This window comes from Kazachstania africana, chromosome 8, assembly GCF_000304475.1.
Source record: "Kazachstania africana CBS 2517 chromosome 8, complete genome".
In the NCBI taxonomy this organism is placed as follows: domain Eukaryota; kingdom Fungi; phylum Ascomycota; class Saccharomycetes; order Saccharomycetales; family Saccharomycetaceae; genus Kazachstania; species Kazachstania africana.
This window is the reverse complement of record NC_018947.1, coordinates 330,669-347,877: the sequence shown is the minus strand read 5'-3', so window position 1 is coordinate 347,877 and position 17,209 is coordinate 330,669. Positions and strand designations below refer to the sequence as shown.

Sequence of the window (17,209 nt, the reverse complement as noted above, 5' to 3'; positions counted from 1 at the left end):
AATTATGCAAAAATGAAAGTATCGAGACTTACAGGTATCTGTACTTTACTAGTGTTACTGAGAATGATGGCTAAATCTGACTATTTCACAAGAGGATCGATAAGCATTACAGGTCCTGAAAAGTTTTTCTCATCGCTAATATATCATTTACTGATGCTTCTTATCGAGTTTATTCACTTTTGAAAGGCTCTACTAGTATTGCATTTAAGATGCCGTCGAAATTATTCAATTATCGGGAACATGCGAAGTTGCATCTGAAAGCGAACAGAATTGAAAAAGGTAAGTAGAAGCCAAGACTTCGGGTAAGGAACCTCAAGCTGTAAAGCCTCAATGGGTGTGCTAGGCTAGAGATAAGATTATGTTATTCTTGGTGTAGCTTATCCTAGATTAAAATCACATGGAAAGTGATTATCAGGAGGAAATCCCACAGATGGTTAGTTAAACTAATAATTTTATGTACAGTACTTTATCATTTTTATATAGCATTGCATTAATTCTCACTTTGAGTATCGGCGACTGTTTTGCTTTCTTGAAGCATCTCAAGTAGTGACTTACTAGAAACATCCGATGGCACGGCAAGATCCCCTGTGAGATTATTTGCGCCAGAATCTTGCTCTTGTGCGAATCCCTCAAAATCATTTGCAAAACGATGTATATCGATCTCATCTTGGGAGATTTCACTATATGGAACAAGACCCTTCCTCCTTGCCATCTCATCCGTGAATGCTCCGAAGTAATCCTTGTCATCATGCAAAATCTCAATCTTGGGTGGGAAGACTATGCATAGAATCCAATAGAGAAAGAATGAGATTAAAAATGAAAAGAAAGAATCGCCATAGTAGAAATTAACTATCCCCGAATTATTGAAAAGGTTGCTGTTTACTTGCCATGCCATGCCAGGTAATCCGGGAACCATACCACATATCCATGCAATCATAGCTCTCCAGTTCATACCTTTATTGAAGTAGTATTCACCTTTTAAGATAAATGCTTGTGTAACAGAATAGTTTCTTTTTCTTATGAGGAGATTATCAGCTATCATAACAGCAATGATGGGAGTCATAATAACACCAAAGGAACTCATAACTGTCAAGAAAGTAGAAGAAGAATTGTAGAAATTCCATGGCTGACAGGCCACAGAGACAACAGCTGTTAGAATTGCACCTCTCTTGATATCGATATATTTGGGTAAAAGACCAGCTAAATCCATACCACTTGCAAATCCAGCATTTGAAATAGTGTAAGATATTTGAGAGGCAGTGAATGCAACACCACAAAAGAATGACGCTGCTCTAGCTCCTGCTGAGTAATTGTCTGTTAGCCAGTATGTGAAAAAATCCATTGGTTGCCACAGTTGTGTACCATACAGTTGTTCTGACGTTGAAGCACCAATAACACCATAAACCGGAATTAAAGTAGTTGGGATTAATAGGGCTAAGATTGTTCCCAGCCATATAGCAGTTTGTGAAGAACCGAATCTGGAGAAATCACTCTGGTTCACTGAACCGGGAGAGACCGAACCGAACCAATATGAAACCATGTATACCCAGGCCCAAGCTTTTGTTGAACCTGACACTGATGATTTTGAGGTGGTAAATAGATCTCCAACACCTCCATTCTGGGAGCACAAATAAATAATCATTCCTGTCATGGCAGTACAGGTTGCAAGACGGGAAAATATCATAAGGTAATTACTCTGGTGAGGCTTCATCCAGTAGCATGTGACCGTTATTACATGGAAGAGAATAAACCCAATCAACTCTTTGGTTGTCATTGCCACATGAGATGAAAGAGTATTTTCTAAATGTAAATAATGATGTGACCATGAGTCTAGGATCATATTGATACATAATCCACCTTGCCAAGCATTTGAAGCGTAATTAACAATACTCATAAGTACACGGATTAAAACCCCAAAGCCCGATCCATAAATACCAAAAACAAATCTTTGCGTAATTGTAAAACCAACTTTCCAGTCATAACCTGGATAGGAGTTAGCCAAAGTAAATATTATAGTCAATACATCTCCCACGATAAATGTTCCTATCGTTTCGGCATAACTCAAGCCAACAGAGAGAGCTGATGAGGCACCTGTCCATGTACCAACAGCAAAAGACATAATACCCCAATAGGCGAAATTTGACCAAAACCCCCATGTTTGATGTTCAGTCTTAATTGGAAGTAAGTCGGGATTTCTTAAAAAACTCAGAGCACCTCTTTCTTCGACAGGCACTTCTAAATGACTTAAAAAAAAATTCATTTTGGAGCTTGAACTAGACATTGTTGTCTTTTGAATATTTTGTGAAAGTAAAAACAGATTAGGTAGAAACATGAACAAGTTTTCCAACACATCTTTTCGCCTTTAAATATCGTTGATGAGCAGTTCGAAATTGAAACTTCATACTCTCTCGACAATGAGGAATTCTGCATTAGTTGCATATTATGCTGCTAAAAAAAATGTAAATTATAGCAATAAGAGCACAGAAGTCTCATGTTAACAGATGACCACCACTGTTAATTTTTGCTGCCAGTTGCAAATCTGACATCTCTTTTTTTGCAATTATGTCGCTAACAAAATTATTCGGTTATGAGATAATTTTGAAAATGTGAATCCTCCGTCATAATCGAAATGTGTAATTTGAGATTCAAGTGAAAATATAATAATAAACGATTGGAATTTTTTGGGAATATAATATGTGTACCTTGAAGGTGGTATGCGAATGTGATCTAAATCAGAATTGTCTATAAACTTTTGGGAGTTGCGTACTTGTTAGCTAATTCTTGTTCTAAGCCTTTCATACACCTCTAGTAAAGTGTTTTTTGATTGATTTGTCTTAGTCCAATATCCTCGATACTTTTCGATGATATCAGCTAGGACTTCCCTCTTCGTCAGCTCACCCTGGCAGATTTTTTTCAAATCCTCTTCCATCTCCCTTCTTTGAAACGGTTTAGCAAATGAGTCTTCTAGACCTATCGCTTCAAATCCGTGAACGAGCGCAATGCCAAGAACTGTCGGATGAAGGTTTGTTTCTTTACCACTTTTCTCACTTCTGATATAATTTCGTGCTTTAATCTTCTCGATATGCTCTGCTATTGTTGCATCCGTGCCAATCCCGTTGGCATCCATCAGCATGATCAGTTCACTTTCAGTCATGGGTTTTGGCGGAGATGTGCTTCCTGATCTCATTTCTGCCTTACTAATTTCACATTCTTGATTGATTTCTAATCTTGGTAGCTGCTTTGTGGTTTCCCACTTTGCCCACGGATAGACGTCCAAGAAATTTCTCTCTAAGACGACTAGTCCACTGGCAGTAAATTTTTCTTCAGCCCAATCGAGTGTCAGTGTACTGGTTTGGCCCTTGGCATCCTCAGAGCAACATGCAAGGAAATGTCTGGCAACGTACTCATACACCCTTCTTTCGATTGAATCAATTTGTGCGTTTGGCGCTAAACTAGTAATTGGATGAATTGGAGGATGCGCTTTATCATCATGAGAACCACTACGTGGAAATTTGAACCTGTTATTTGTTTCTGGATTTTCTGATATTAAATTTGCAGCATATGATGCCCATGCCGTTTTATTGGAGTTAGTCGATTCGTCCAATTGTGCCTGTTTCTCGACTAATGATCTCAAATCCATTGTTGCTGGGAAAATATCTGTTTCTGTTCTAGGATAGGAAAGAAATCCCTTTTGATATAATTTTTCTGCTGCAGCTAATGACTGCTTCGCATTGAGTCTTAGGTATCTCGCGCAATTTTTTTGTAGTTCAACTGTCGTTAGAGGGAGAGGTCTATACTTTGAAGTTGGTTTCGATTGAAGATCAATAACTTTTGCTTTATTTCCTGCAAATTCAAGTGAATTTTCATAAAGTGCTAAAACACTGAGTCTATCAAAGAGGTGACCGCGATCCCATTGAAACGTTGTCGAAAGTCCATTAGCCTCGTCGTTTAATTGTAACTGTATATACCAAAATTCTTCAGGTGTAAAATGCTTGATTCTTTCATATCTATCTACTACAAAGCCCAGTGTGGGAAACTGGCAAGGTCCGTATGAGATAATGACCTTTTCATTCTTATTGCCTGCTCTCGAGTTACCGTTCGACCTATCATTGGATATGTTATTTGCTTCTTGTACCTTTTTCCCCATTGTTCCAGTTAGTAGCCTAGTGAATGAAACACCAGTCCTCAAGTCTAGTTCTATTCTGGTTCCCACGGCACTTACACTGCGCATGTCCAATTTTCCAGGGTTCTTAGCTGCGTTTAATATGTGGGATCTTTCCAAATGCGAGAATATAGCACGATATACCAGTCCATCAGTCAGTCGTCTATTGCCCTTCTGTGCAGCCTGGAACACTTCCCATCCAATGTACTCACCTTCTCTATCACAATCCGTCCAGATCATTAGGTAATCAGCATTTCTAGCCTCTCTTTTGATATTCTCTGCAATCTTTTGTTGATTCTTGTCCATTAATTCACTCAGTGGTGCATCAAAAAGTTCAAAAATGTTACATTTACCCCAGCCGTATTGGCTATTATCGAAATCTAAACTGCTCAGATGACCTGCAACGCTGGTCATTGTCACTTGGCACTCTCTGTTGGCAAATGGGAACCCATAAAAGTTGAAATCATAGTTCTTAACATAAGTATAGCCTGACGCCCGGGAAGTAGACCTACCGCCACCAAGGATTTGCGATACTGATTTGGCAATTGAATTCTTCTCAGCAACGCATAGTACCTTCATTTGGTTGCTCTCTTTTTTGACTATTGAATTCTGCACAGTATAGTGAACGATTAAATCCCTCCAGTGAGCTTCAGTACCGCTAATGAGTAATTTTCTCTATTTATTAAAATATATGTCATTATGAGATAAGTAAAAAAAAATAGTATTTACCTTTCGATGCCCGTTACGCGTTAGGAACATCAACAATCAAGAAAGCTTATTCAAGTAGATCAACTTCTATGAAGTACTAAGAAAGCTTCAATTCGGCCACTTGACGCTATTGCTAAGCAAAAGAAAGGAGCCATTTTTTCAATGGATATATGACTAAACCTAGCCATGACAATGCTTCCAAATATACTGTTCTGAATCTCAAAAAAAATTTGGATTCCATTTTGGCTGCAAACACTCTTTTCACTAATGATGTTAAGGCCTTCAAATTCTTCGAATTTGTGGTGAGAAGTCTTACTCGAATAATTACAGATGAACTTAAGTTGATAAAAACAGAGAAGAGTTCTTCTGGGGTACAGATGTTGCCAGAATTATTAGATTCAGTCTGGGAAGACGTAATCAGTCCAATATTGGGGTGGTTTAGAGCCTGGAAGCTTACACTTTTGGGCTTCGAGAAAAAAAAAAAGTACTCCACTATAGTAGAGTTCAGAAAGCTAAGATGCAAACTGAGAAGGACGTTTAAATTATTTCACAAATTTTATTACGGTATTATTGAATTTTTGGTAACCAACAATGACATCTCTAGGCAGATCCCTGAAAAACTATTGAGGCTACTTAATTTGAAACGTTTTGTCGGTTTTAGCAATGCAGAGAACATTGATGACGATAATGTAGCTATACTAGTCATTATTTTGCATCAATGCCTTCTTATACTGGGGAAATTACATTTTCAACAGAGTTATCTCGAAACTATCAAAACTACAGCTTCCTATGAGAAGTCCGTTAGATATCTCAAATATGCTGTGTTGGTTCTTCCAGCATATGGTACTTCCTATCACGAACTCGCCTCTATTGAATTTTGTAGCAAGAACTTCCATCGCGCAATTTATTTGTTACTCAGAGGTACATTAACAAGAATACCTAATTTGAAGTCAAATAAAGAATTTCATTCATTTTTTAGCAATAAGAAAGATAAACGAAGATTACTATTCAATGTAAAACTGCAAGAAGTCTTGGATAATGAAAAAGATGATTTGACAGCAGGACTTCTAAAATTACAGTATTATTTCTTGGCACTATTTGGATATTATTTTCAGAGGGAGAATTGGTTTAGAGAGGAAGACCCAAATATTTTATTCAATGGGGTAGAGATAGTCCATATGAGAAGACATTTATTTTTGGCCATTGAAAAGGACCTCAATGCTATTGATATAGTTTTTGATAGCGTTATTATTCTAATGGGCGGATTTGAATTAATGTTGAAGGGATCCTCTGGGAAAATAGTTGCTATCAATTATGTCAGTTTAAGAGATCTTAAAAGTGAACATATCATGTATCTGGAGTTCTGTTTCGATTATTTCACTGAAGTTATTAACGCTAAGGTTAGAAAATGTTGGCGCCAGGAAATGGACAAATTCCAGTATTTGGCAATTATTCGGATTATCGAATGTTGGATTAAATCAAACCAACCAGTATTACAATTTGCTCACAGAAACAAAGCCTTTTGTTTCCAGCTAGCTGAATTTGTTAATGATATTATTAGCCTATACCCTAACGAGCCACAACTATTCTCAAATTTTAAACCTCAAAGAAATTACTTCTTCGAGGAAGACATACTTTTGAAAGAATTTTGCTGCGTCAAATTTGTTTTGAGTGATTTTGATGACAGTTTGATTTTTAAGAACAACAATAAAGATATAATAAATCAGATCAGTGGATTTGTTGGGCCAGAATATCTGCGGGACAAAAATTCAGAAAACATGTTAAGGCTTCGATGTGTTATGAACGCTAGTAACAGATTTCTACTCAAAAATCGTTGTGGAATCAGATGGAATAAGATAAGCGGAAAGTATATGATAAATAACGACCCTGTGGAAAGTTGATTTCCCAATATGGTTCCTAAAATATATGGCAGCCCATAAGTGAGTATAAAGTGTTAGTATTATTGAGATAACAGATATTCTAACTGAAGCAAGTGACTTGATCCTTTTTATTCCAAATGTGGAACTTTTCTGGTTCTCATTATAAACTTTACACTAATCTCATGACAGTTTTATGTATTGATTTTATCTGAAACTTATCGGCCAATTCATAATTATAGTCAATATGGACAACCAATATAAATTACGGCGCAAATGGTTAGCCATCTAGCACTCTATTATTGTTCTCCTCGAGGGACGGGTATATACTATCATCATCTCTTCTTACCTTTCCTTTAGCGCAACCTTTATCTTGCTGACGGTTTAGGAATTTACCTAGGTTATTCCATCAAAAACAGTTTCATTCAAGAGGATACGCAGATAAGTGTATGGGTATGTCTTTTCTTGATATATATATATATATATATATGTTCACTAATATTGTACTTTGAAATAACATTTTTCTATTATTTATTGTTTTGCTAGTCTTACAACATAAATGTCAGTGACGGAAATTGGCTGAAAGTAAACAAATTGATTATATATATTAAAAAGATTTTGATTTTGGAGATAAGTACTAATCAGAGGAGCCTTAATCTACACTTTTCTCAGTTCGTTCCCCATCAGAAGTGAGTGTACCTACCTCTTATCTTTGACAAGGGAATATCACTTCTAAGAGACATCTTTGCCTCGAGACTAAGACGCTGTCATTGAAATACAATCATTCCTTAGCCAGTCAGCCTCACTTAATACACATACTGTCTGCTTATAATTCCAAAGTGGCTCACAAAATCCATTACACGTGTGAGCTGATTCCTCAAATTGGAAAGAAACAAGATTTCACTCAAAAACCTACTTCCAGCTGTCAAAAAAATTCCAGGAAAAAGGCAATATGCCAAGAATATTTCGCTCATGCGAACCAATGATGGATCTACGCTAGTTACCTCATCAGATTTGGCACTTTTCGAGTTCTCGATGCTGTCAACTAATTAATATTAAACTTTTTCCTATATTGTGAAAATCTTTTTTAACGCTCCGCCCGGAATGGAAAATCATCAATAGTTCGAACATCAAACGATCATATTTTTAGAATACAGATTATATTAATTATTGACTTGGCAAAAGGGAAGTATCATAAGGGATTTGCTTATCCTACGGATTCTGAGAATAACTTTTAAAAGATATTGCGGAGCATTATCATTGTGAGTCTACAGTTTATATCGTCGTTCATACATTGTAAACTTCGACCATCTTCAACGGCACCCTTTTCCTTTTTCCATAACAGATATCAATCTTCGACAGAATCGTAAAGATTTAGATAGTACTATCATTAAAAACACCATATTATACTATAACGCTTGATCATACCCTATAATTGATGAGCACTACAATCACTGAAGTGGATTCGTGTATCATTAAGGAGGAAAAAGATTTAAGAAAAGAATCATGTAAAAGAAGTTCAAATTCATTCTCCATCTCTATGTCATCTAGTCAAAGTGCCATACCAAGAGTATCTACTGAACTCTCATCTTCTCAAGAATACACCATTCCTCCAAATAAAAATTTGAGTGATTATTCTCAACATTATAACGGAAGTAATAATAATGCACAATCTAGGAATTCAGATCTGTATGAACATATCGATAAAGGGAGCTTGGGAGAACACCCTACTAGTGGCCCATTTTTGGAGAAAAGACAAGAGTCAGATTTGCAAAATATCAAGTCAAATCACTCGAGAATATCAAAAGCTTATAACAATACCAACAAGAGACCATCTCATAAAAGAAAAAATACTTTTGAATCTATTCATTCCAATATTTTATTCAAATCATGTAGTCATCATTCCCAAATCTTCCCTTTACCAGATATAGAAAAAGAAGAAGATATAATACCCAACACTTCTGTATTGTCATTACCTCCACATTTGCCAAACGAACGTAAAAACTCTTTTGTTTCTTCATCATTACCACCAATGCTGGAAACCTCTACAACGAATACTACCTCGTCATCATCATCAATACTCAACCCTTCTCTAGGTGCCTTATCTGCTTCCGTCGAAAATTCCATCGAAGAAAAGGTGATACCTAGGGTCGTTGGTCAAAGAATAGGTGAAGGAGACGTAAACTTTAATCTTGTTTATAACATGCTCACAGGAATTAGAACAACAGTGATGTCTACAGATCTTCAAAAGAATGATAAACTACTAGAAAAAGACTTTAAGTACAATAATAAATTAATATTTGGTCAAGACGGACTGCGACCCGTTCAAGAGACCAGAAAGACTATTGGAAATAACTATTCATTTAAATTCAAAGATTATGCGCCAAAAGTTTTCAAATCTTTACGAGATTTATTCAACATCAATGAAAAAGATTATTTGGAATCATTGACGTCAAAATATATTTTGAATGAACTGAACTCACCAGGTAAAAGTGGATCCTTCTTCTATTATTCAAGCGATTACAAATATATCATTAAAACTATCCATCACAGTGAACATTTACATCTTCGAAAGACGTTGCGTTATTACTACAACTACATCAAATCAAATCCAAATACCCTAATTTGCCAGTTTTATGGATTACACAGGGTAAAATTACCGATATCATTTAAAAATAGAATAAAAAACAGGAAAGTTTATTTTATTGTAATGAATAATTTGTTCCCACCTTCTTTAAAATTTGATAGCACTTTTGACTTGAAAGGATCGCTACATGGCAGATATACTAAAATCCCAGATAAACATATACATGATCATGTCGTTGTTCTAAAAGATTTGAATTGGATAAACAGGGAAGAAAAAATCAAATTCAATGGATCATTCAATAATGACACATTTTTACGACAGTTGAAGAAGGACGTTGATTTGTTGGCAAAATTAAATACCATGGATTATTCTTTATTGGTTGGAATTCACAATGTAGATCAAGATTTCAACGACGAAATATTACCAACAAAGTCAAAAATATCGAACCATAATGTACGTGGGATAGACGGTTTGAACAATAACAATGAACACTGCGTATATTATGTCGGCATTATCGATTGCTTGACAAATTATTCATTAACTAAAAAATTGGAGACATGTTGGAGGGGCTTAAATCATGATTTGGATATGGTTAGTGCTATTCCTCCTAAAAAATATGCCGGAAGATTTTACAAGTTTATTGAGACAGCCATGCATTCAAATTGAGCCAGAAAAGACAACCTTCCTGCCTACCAGGAAAAGAGACCAAACGTAAAATAAGTAGCATCGACGTATATTGCATTCCACGACCACATTTTCGTTTATTATCACAACGTCAAGATATACAAATCTTTGCATTAATCTCATCTTTCTCTCCTTTTTCCATTTATATTTTTCCGTATATACTTCATTTTTTAGGTTGTTAATAAACTCAACTCAGTAATCACTAAAAGAGCTTCTTCATACAAGGTTTTTAAGTTTTTGGTTAAAAAAAATAGCTTACTATATATGGCTCAAAAAAAGACGCGCTTCCGAAAATGCTCGTGTAGCTCAGTGGTTAGAGCTTCGTGCTTATAGTGGCATCCCGATTCTGGGAGCTTTTCTGTACAAAGTGATCTTTCAAACAGATCGTTTAAAAGCAACGCGACCGTCGTGGGTTCAATCCCCACCTCGAGCACTTTCTCTTTTTTTACATTTTTTTAGGTCTTTGTGGAGGGACCAAGTACATATTCAATTGACAGGAAAAACCTTGAGATAAGCAAGATTACAGACACTGATAGTGTAAGGCTCAGGACCAGGTAAGAAAAAATGCTGACATTACGCACTTACATTTCTTAATCATGTCGTCCCGACAACTGTTTTCCGAATGTTGAATAATAGTGTTACGCTCTTGACGAAAAAAGTCCAACGAATAAACCGCAATTTCACGCAGACCACGAAGATGCAATCTAATGCATCAACGTCATATGACTTTATGGATCGCGCCCTGCAAATGTGGAAAATGCATCGTCCCTGAATAACGTGGAAAGAGACACCACAACGACAAAAAAAGAACTCAGGTACAAAGAGTAATATTCTGATATGCTCGTTTAAAAAAGATGGCTTTTACTGGCAGTTTATGCATATTACTATTCCCTTTTTAATTTTTTTAGCGAATGTGTCAAAACTTACATGAATCAAAGAAGCTCAATCCGCGGCATCATCATTAACCTCCACTTCAACTCAATTAGAAAAAAATAGTACCAGGTGATGGATAAATGAAAAATTGAGTCAAAGAAACATCATTCCAGGTAAAATTGACACATTATAACTACAGATATTGCTTTTACAACAAGACATAACATATACATCTTGACTCCCAACTTATTTGAGACGAACCATTTGGCTAAGTACATTCAAAATATTGATCCATCCCACTTATCCCACCGGGTAGTCATCTGCTAATCTGACAATTTATGTCGCAATCACTGACCCACACACCAACGTCCGTTCCACCATAAACGAAATCCATCGAGCCAAGAAGCGAAATAGGCACTGGTAAACGAAGGGGTTCCTGTGCCTTCATTTTCCAGGCAAAAAAAAACAAAGAATTTGCCGAGACTGCCAAAAAAAAAAAAGCATAAACGAGCGTAAAGAACAGAATCGAATAAATCTCGAGAGATCCGCAGTGCGGCCCCAGAGAAACCTTGGAGAAAGGTACTCCTCGTTTAACGAACTGTCAATTGATGGGAAACGAGCTTTAGATGGTCAGAAATTGATGAATAATGGTCCCTCGAGGTTCAATCAACAATGTTAATGGATGTTTCTAATAACTGCCTGTCATTTTCTTACTGAAGGTCCTGCATTAATCTGCTCGAAGCAATCTCTCACCTGCCAAGTGTTTGTTAAAAATTCGTTGGACTCGAAAGAAAACTGACTGTGCTGGTATTTTTTTTTAGTATATTATAGTGATCATTTCAATCATTCCCGTTCATCGTTTCTGAATTATACCCCAGGGCCCTAACATCGTCAAAGAACCTTGTTTTTCTCATCTACATTAAATCACCATATCCTTAATGGCAATGGATAACACTACTATACAAAATATTGATTTGAACTCAATAATGAAACCACTCACTAAGAAAAGGGAAAGCTCCGTGGATTTGACATCTTTGGATAGTAACAAAGTTAGCAAGACATCAACGGGGAAAAGAAAGTTCCATAACAAGTCAAAAACTGGCTGTGATAACTGTAAGAGAAGAAGAGTGAAATGTGATGAAACAAAACCTATGTGCGCTAAATGTTGTAACATGAAATTGACATGTGTTTACTCACCTCCTCAACCAAGGAAAAGGAAGAGTAAAGCTGCAAAAGCAGCTGAGGCAGCAGAAGCCGCGGCAAACAACACTAATCTCAGTGACATCGGTAAAACTGCTAATATCAAGCTTCCTCAAGGTCTCGGTGCATCATTGGCTGATGTATACACAAAATTATTAGCATCTAAAACAGGCAGTCTGGAAAATATAAACGATACTGGTAAGTTGGACCAGGTTAATAATGACAGCTTGAAAAAGTTACTCCTTCAGCAACAGCAACAACTACAGTTACAAGCGCAATTGTTAGCACAAGCAGCAAATGGGAGCAACAATCCTAATTCAAGTGCTTTCTCTCCATTAAATATAAACACACCAGGTACAAGTAGTATGGAATCGCTCCTTTTGCCACCTTTAGTCGCATCCAATAACAAACAATCACAACCAAATGGAACTGCCTCAACTTTTGATAAATTCCCCAATTTTGAATTGAGTAACAGTCCGGGACCTCAGACAAATGGAATGTCTTTTGTAAATAACTTGAATGGCTTGCTTTCACCAAATAAACCAGGTAACAAGTCTCAAACTAACTTACAGCAATTACTACAATCTCAACAACTGTGGCAAGAACCCCAAAGCCAAGCACAAAATCAGACGCAAAATCAACTCCCATTTCAATTTAATGTGGGAACTTTGTCTCAATTAAGTAAGTTGGGTCAATTAGGACAAAATTTAAAAGCTTACCTACCTCTTATGAACTCGGCTCAATCAAGTGGTTTCGATTTAAACTTGGGCAATATTCCAATTGATTTTCAAGAATTACTAGGTATAAAATATAATGGTGCAACAGCAGCAGGCAATAATTCCAACATAAATAGAAACGGTAGAATAGCAAAGGCCAATGATGCGGAGGAGGTTTTGGCTAATATGCAACACCAACAGGAACAACATCAACGAGAAATCGTAAGAAAAATGAATAATAATACCATAAGGCCTGACAAAATAGCAAAAACTTCTGCAGCGGAAAGTAACCCAACAATGTCCTCATTAGCATCAATGACTCCATTGATGAAGTCGTCTTTGGATACTACTTTAACGGATAAAAACTCCTCAGAAGACTCTATTAGATCAAGCTCAAAGGGCATCGAGAAGCCAGTCAGTCCTTCAACGAGTGCTTCCCATACCTCTGCACATATACAAGAAAACAATATCGCTAGATTGGAAACATTATCTAGTGAAAGTAATCTAGATTTAGTCGATCTAAGATTATTACATCATTACTGCTCAGTAGTATGGAAGACTATCATTAGTGCAGGAATCTCAGGACCTGATGTCTGGAAAACATATATTCCGGAATTAGCGTTCGAATATCCGTTTTTGATGCATACTATCCTTGGTTTTAGCGCTTCTCACCTATCGAGGACAGAATCTAGCTTAGAAAAATACGTTTCAGACCATCGGCTCGAGGCCCTCAAATTGCTACGTGATGCTGTTCTTGAAATATCGGATGAAAATACTGATGCTTTAGTTGCTTCTGCCCTAATTTTAATAATGGACTCTTTAGCAAATGCTTCATCCTCAAGTGACTCAAATGCTTCTGCATGGATTTTCCATGTAAAAGGTGCAGTTACAATACTTACCGCTTGTTGGCCACTACCAGAAACATCAAGATTTTCAAATCTCATTTCTGTCGATCTAAGCCACTTTAGTGAAACTCTAACGCAAGACAGCCACAAATACACTGAACTTGCATGTTTTGATGAAAGTATATCCGATTTGTATCCAGTAGAAATAGATTCACCCTATTTGGTTACATTGGCCTACTTAGACCAATTACATAGGGAGAAAAATCAATTAGATTTCTTACTAAGGGTATTTGCCTTCCCTGCACTATTAGATAGAACATTTTTGGCATTGTTGATGACTGGCGATTTAGGCGCAATGAGAGTTATGAGAAGTTACTATAAAATGCTAAGAGGATTTACCACAGAAGTTAAAGACAAAGTATGGTTCTTAGAAGGTGTCTCACAAGTACTACCTCAAGACGTTGATGAATACAGCGGCGGTGGAGGTATGCATATGATGTTAGATTTCTTAGGTGGTGGTTTACCATCTATGACCACGACCAACCTTTCAGAATTTATGTAAATATAGAACAATAGACATATGTAATTTTTTAACTCAAACATACTTCAGATATCCCTGATGTTTTTGTGTTAACTTTAAAGAGCAAAGCTCCCAGTCACAATTGTTGCTATGCAGGTCTTGTATATGTTTCTTTGTCATAAGCGACACAAATGCTACAATGAGAACAGCTAAATAAAACAGTCTATTCTAGGAATAATTATGGCAGAATCCACTTTCAATGCCTTTATAATGAATGCTAAACTGGATTTAGAAAAGTTACTCAATGGGTTGGGCTTAGAATATGAGACTTTAACAATGTTGAAATTATTCCAGGTACTAATAAAAGGCTATCCAAATAATCTTTTAGAGTCCACTTTCGCCAGAGAGAGCAGACATAGAAGAACTATGTTAGAGTTATTATTTCAAAAACATGCTGAATATCATGGTTTGTGTTTTGAATTGCATCCAAAATATATTTATAAAATTCTTAAAGAAGAAAAATCAAGCCCAAAACTATATGACAAGATTTTATTCATTCTTTTTTTGAAAGGATTTCAGTCATACCTTTATTACATTGATGGTCAACCACAAGAAGGATTTATTTCTTGCCGGTGGTACCTTCAAATGATTTCCTACTTGAGAAAGCTGAAACTAAACAAGCTAGATATTATTTTATCAGAGACGGAAAGGTGGTTCAGCATATTATGTGCCAAATGTCTAATATATGCAGCTAGAATGGTTGGTCCAAAATGGTTTACATATGAGAGTCTTAGTAGTACCTTGGATGAAGCTGGAATATTACAAGGGTTACTATACAATATTTTAACCTGTACAGAAGCATCACAAATGAGGTATGAAAATAACTTTGATAGAAATCTTATCTCTCAATTTTTTGAATCAATTGGTGACATCGAAGAAGGAATAGCAATCTTTAATGGCAAATTATCTATCTATACAGAGATCGATGATGATAATGAGGAGAAAAACTCTGCTTGCAATTTTGGAACAAAACCTGATAAGAATGCTATTGAAGAAATGATAAATAAGTATGTAATCGCTATAACGTTCAAAATCGAGGGAGATCCCTCGATTCTAAGGTGTTTGGAAAAAATTATACAGGGCCTATTACTTTATGGGGGGATTCATATGGAGGCTCTTATTTTCTTTCTGAGCTTGAAAGAATTTTATTGTAAAAGGGTGGGAAATGAGGAAAATGCTGATGCCAAAGAAAGCTGCTACTATGGTTACGACTTTTTTGAGGAGTGTTCCAGTCTGGTTAGGACAATTATCGAAGATTGGCAAACTTTACAGGTACAGTACAACATTGCAACAATTCACTTACCACAAATACTTCTGAAAAGTGTAAACGGAACACTAATTCTTGTTGATGAATTAAAAGATCAGATTAATACCCAAAATAGCTGCAATGCAAAATTACTAAAGAAATGGAAAGCTAAAAGTAATTGGCATCATGGATTCCCCAAAAATATTACACAATTGAGAGATAGGTGTGATGATGATGAATGTGAGCTCGGGGCTTATTGGATAAATCTATGGAAAAGTTGTACAATTGAGCATAATGGCGAAATATGCTCTGAATTACTAGAGAACCTGCAAAAATTTGAGTCGACTTTGCTGCAATGTCGGAGAGAAAAAGAGGATGTGAGAAGAGACGATATTAATCATATATAATGAATTATTTAATGCAGGAATGGGGAGGAACAGTAAGTCTCATACTTTCGCTTTCTTAGAGGGTGATTCTGTTGATTCCGTTGCTGAACGTTTTTTGCTCTCATTTGTAATTCTCTCTGATAATGCATCTACTCTAACTTTTATGTGATCTAAGAGTTCTTGCTTAACCTCACCTGATTTAATTGCATTATAATCGTACAAATTCTTTTGTGTAAGCAGTAGCTCACTTTCAGGTTCTTCTTCATTTTTTGGTTCATCAGGAGTTTCCTGAATTATGCTATCTATTTCCTCTTTGCTTATTTGCAGCTTCTCCTTTTTATTACTTTTGAGATCGAAAAAATTCTCTTCCAGTAATCTGTAATCAGTGAAGAAGTTTGCAAATTTCTCTGATGTGACTTTACTCGGAAACCTCTTCGAGAAGAAGTCCTTCGGAAATTTGAATTCATTATCAACCATCCTCTTATATTGTACTCCACAATATATTAATGCTAAGGACACAAAGTCATAACCATCGCAGAGTAACGAAATGGGTTGTGTGACTGCCTGAATTATAAAACTTCTAGCCTCTTGTAAAATTTTAGGGAAGGATTCTTGGAATTCATTAGACAGATCATAATCTCTTGAGAATCTGTAAAAGCCACTAAACATTTCTTCTATCATTTCCTTTGGATTATCGATATTTAAATCGAAACCAAATGAACAAACAATTCTTTTCTCATTTTTTACAAGTTTATCTCTCACTTCCCATTTGAGTTTATCCATATTATATTTGTTCTTCAAACCAGGTATCATTTGTAACATAAATTCACATGTGGATTTGACGTATACATCAATGGGCCTATTGTTTTCCATTGTTTTACAGGCAGTGACTAAAATAGCCTGTGATATGTGAATACAATTGATTAGTGAAGAAGGCAGACCATACACATACCAGAATCTGAAAAAATATATGCTTGATGCCGTGTAAGTGTGGTCAAAAAGGTTCAGCTTTTTTTTCATGTTATAAAAATACATCAAACATGTCTCCATATTTTTTTTTAATTCATTATTAGCTGTCCCTAGAGTGTTTAATTTCTCTATTATCTCAGTGCAGGTGAACGTCCATTGATTCTCTGGTGTATTTATTATATCTGGCCAGTATAACCTTGCATTATAAGAAGATACCTGAGCACCCTGTATGGTTGCATTACTACTACTAGCCGTTATTTTCTTTGTCACTTCCCCTTCTTCAACATCTCGTTTTTGAAAATTCCCTTCCATTATGCGCAATAACAGTTATATCCTTTTGGCATTCAGTTCTTTTGCATCAAGAATAATAACAGTA

At 36.1% G+C, this 17,209-nt stretch overlaps 7 protein-coding genes and 1 non-coding gene across 8 annotated transcripts; 5 read left to right on the top strand and 3 right to left on the bottom strand.

Moving 5' to 3' along the window:
- Positions 1-490: 490 nt before the first annotated feature.
- KAFR0H01840 (nucleobase cation symporter-1 family protein) lies at positions 491-2,281 on the bottom strand (the record flags this gene model as incomplete). The annotated part of the gene is made up of 1 exon (XM_003958680.1): positions 491-2,281. The coding sequence occupies one exon, from the start codon at positions 2,279-2,281 to the stop codon at positions 491-493; it is 1,791 nt and encodes a 596-aa protein (XP_003958729.1).
- A 489-nt stretch (positions 2,282-2,770) lies between these two features.
- Positions 2,771-4,741, bottom strand: TOP3 (DNA topoisomerase 3; the record flags this gene model as incomplete). Its single annotated transcript, XM_003958679.1, has 1 exon — positions 2,771-4,741. One exon carries the CDS (start codon positions 4,739-4,741, stop codon positions 2,771-2,773), a length of 1,971 nt encoding a protein of 656 aa, XP_003958728.1.
- A 299-nt stretch (positions 4,742-5,040) lies between these two features.
- EST1 (Est1p) lies at positions 5,041-6,771 on the top strand (the record flags this gene model as incomplete). The annotated part of the gene is made up of 1 exon (XM_003958678.1): positions 5,041-6,771. The coding sequence occupies one exon, from the start codon at positions 5,041-5,043 to the stop codon at positions 6,769-6,771; it is 1,731 nt and encodes a 576-aa protein (XP_003958727.1).
- Positions 6,772-8,185: 1,414 nt separating this feature from the next.
- KAFR0H01810 (uncharacterized protein) lies at positions 8,186-10,000 on the top strand (the record flags this gene model as incomplete). The annotated part of the gene is made up of 1 exon (XM_003958677.1): positions 8,186-10,000. The coding sequence occupies one exon, from the start codon at positions 8,186-8,188 to the stop codon at positions 9,998-10,000; it is 1,815 nt and encodes a 604-aa protein (XP_003958726.1).
- Positions 10,001-10,313: 313 nt separating this feature from the next.
- Positions 10,314-10,451, top strand: KAFR0Htrna11I. Its single transcript has 2 exons — positions 10,314-10,351; positions 10,415-10,451. It is a non-coding gene; the product is annotated as a tRNA-Ile (tRNA).
- Positions 10,452-11,829: 1,378 nt separating this feature from the next.
- On the top strand, positions 11,830-14,214 carry ECM22 (Ecm22p; the record flags this gene model as incomplete). Its single annotated transcript, XM_003958676.1, has 1 exon — positions 11,830-14,214. One exon carries the CDS (start codon positions 11,830-11,832, stop codon positions 14,212-14,214), a length of 2,385 nt encoding a protein of 794 aa, XP_003958725.1.
- A 198-nt stretch (positions 14,215-14,412) lies between these two features.
- ADY4 (Ady4p) lies at positions 14,413-15,885 on the top strand (the record flags this gene model as incomplete). The annotated part of the gene is made up of 1 exon (XM_003958675.1): positions 14,413-15,885. The coding sequence occupies one exon, from the start codon at positions 14,413-14,415 to the stop codon at positions 15,883-15,885; it is 1,473 nt and encodes a 490-aa protein (XP_003958724.1).
- Positions 15,886-15,924: 39 nt separating this feature from the next.
- Positions 15,925-17,145, bottom strand: BUR2 (Bur2p; the record flags this gene model as incomplete). Its single annotated transcript, XM_003958674.1, has 1 exon — positions 15,925-17,145. The coding sequence occupies one exon, from the start codon at positions 17,143-17,145 to the stop codon at positions 15,925-15,927; it is 1,221 nt and encodes a 406-aa protein (XP_003958723.1).
- Positions 17,146-17,209: the final 64 nt, after the last annotated feature.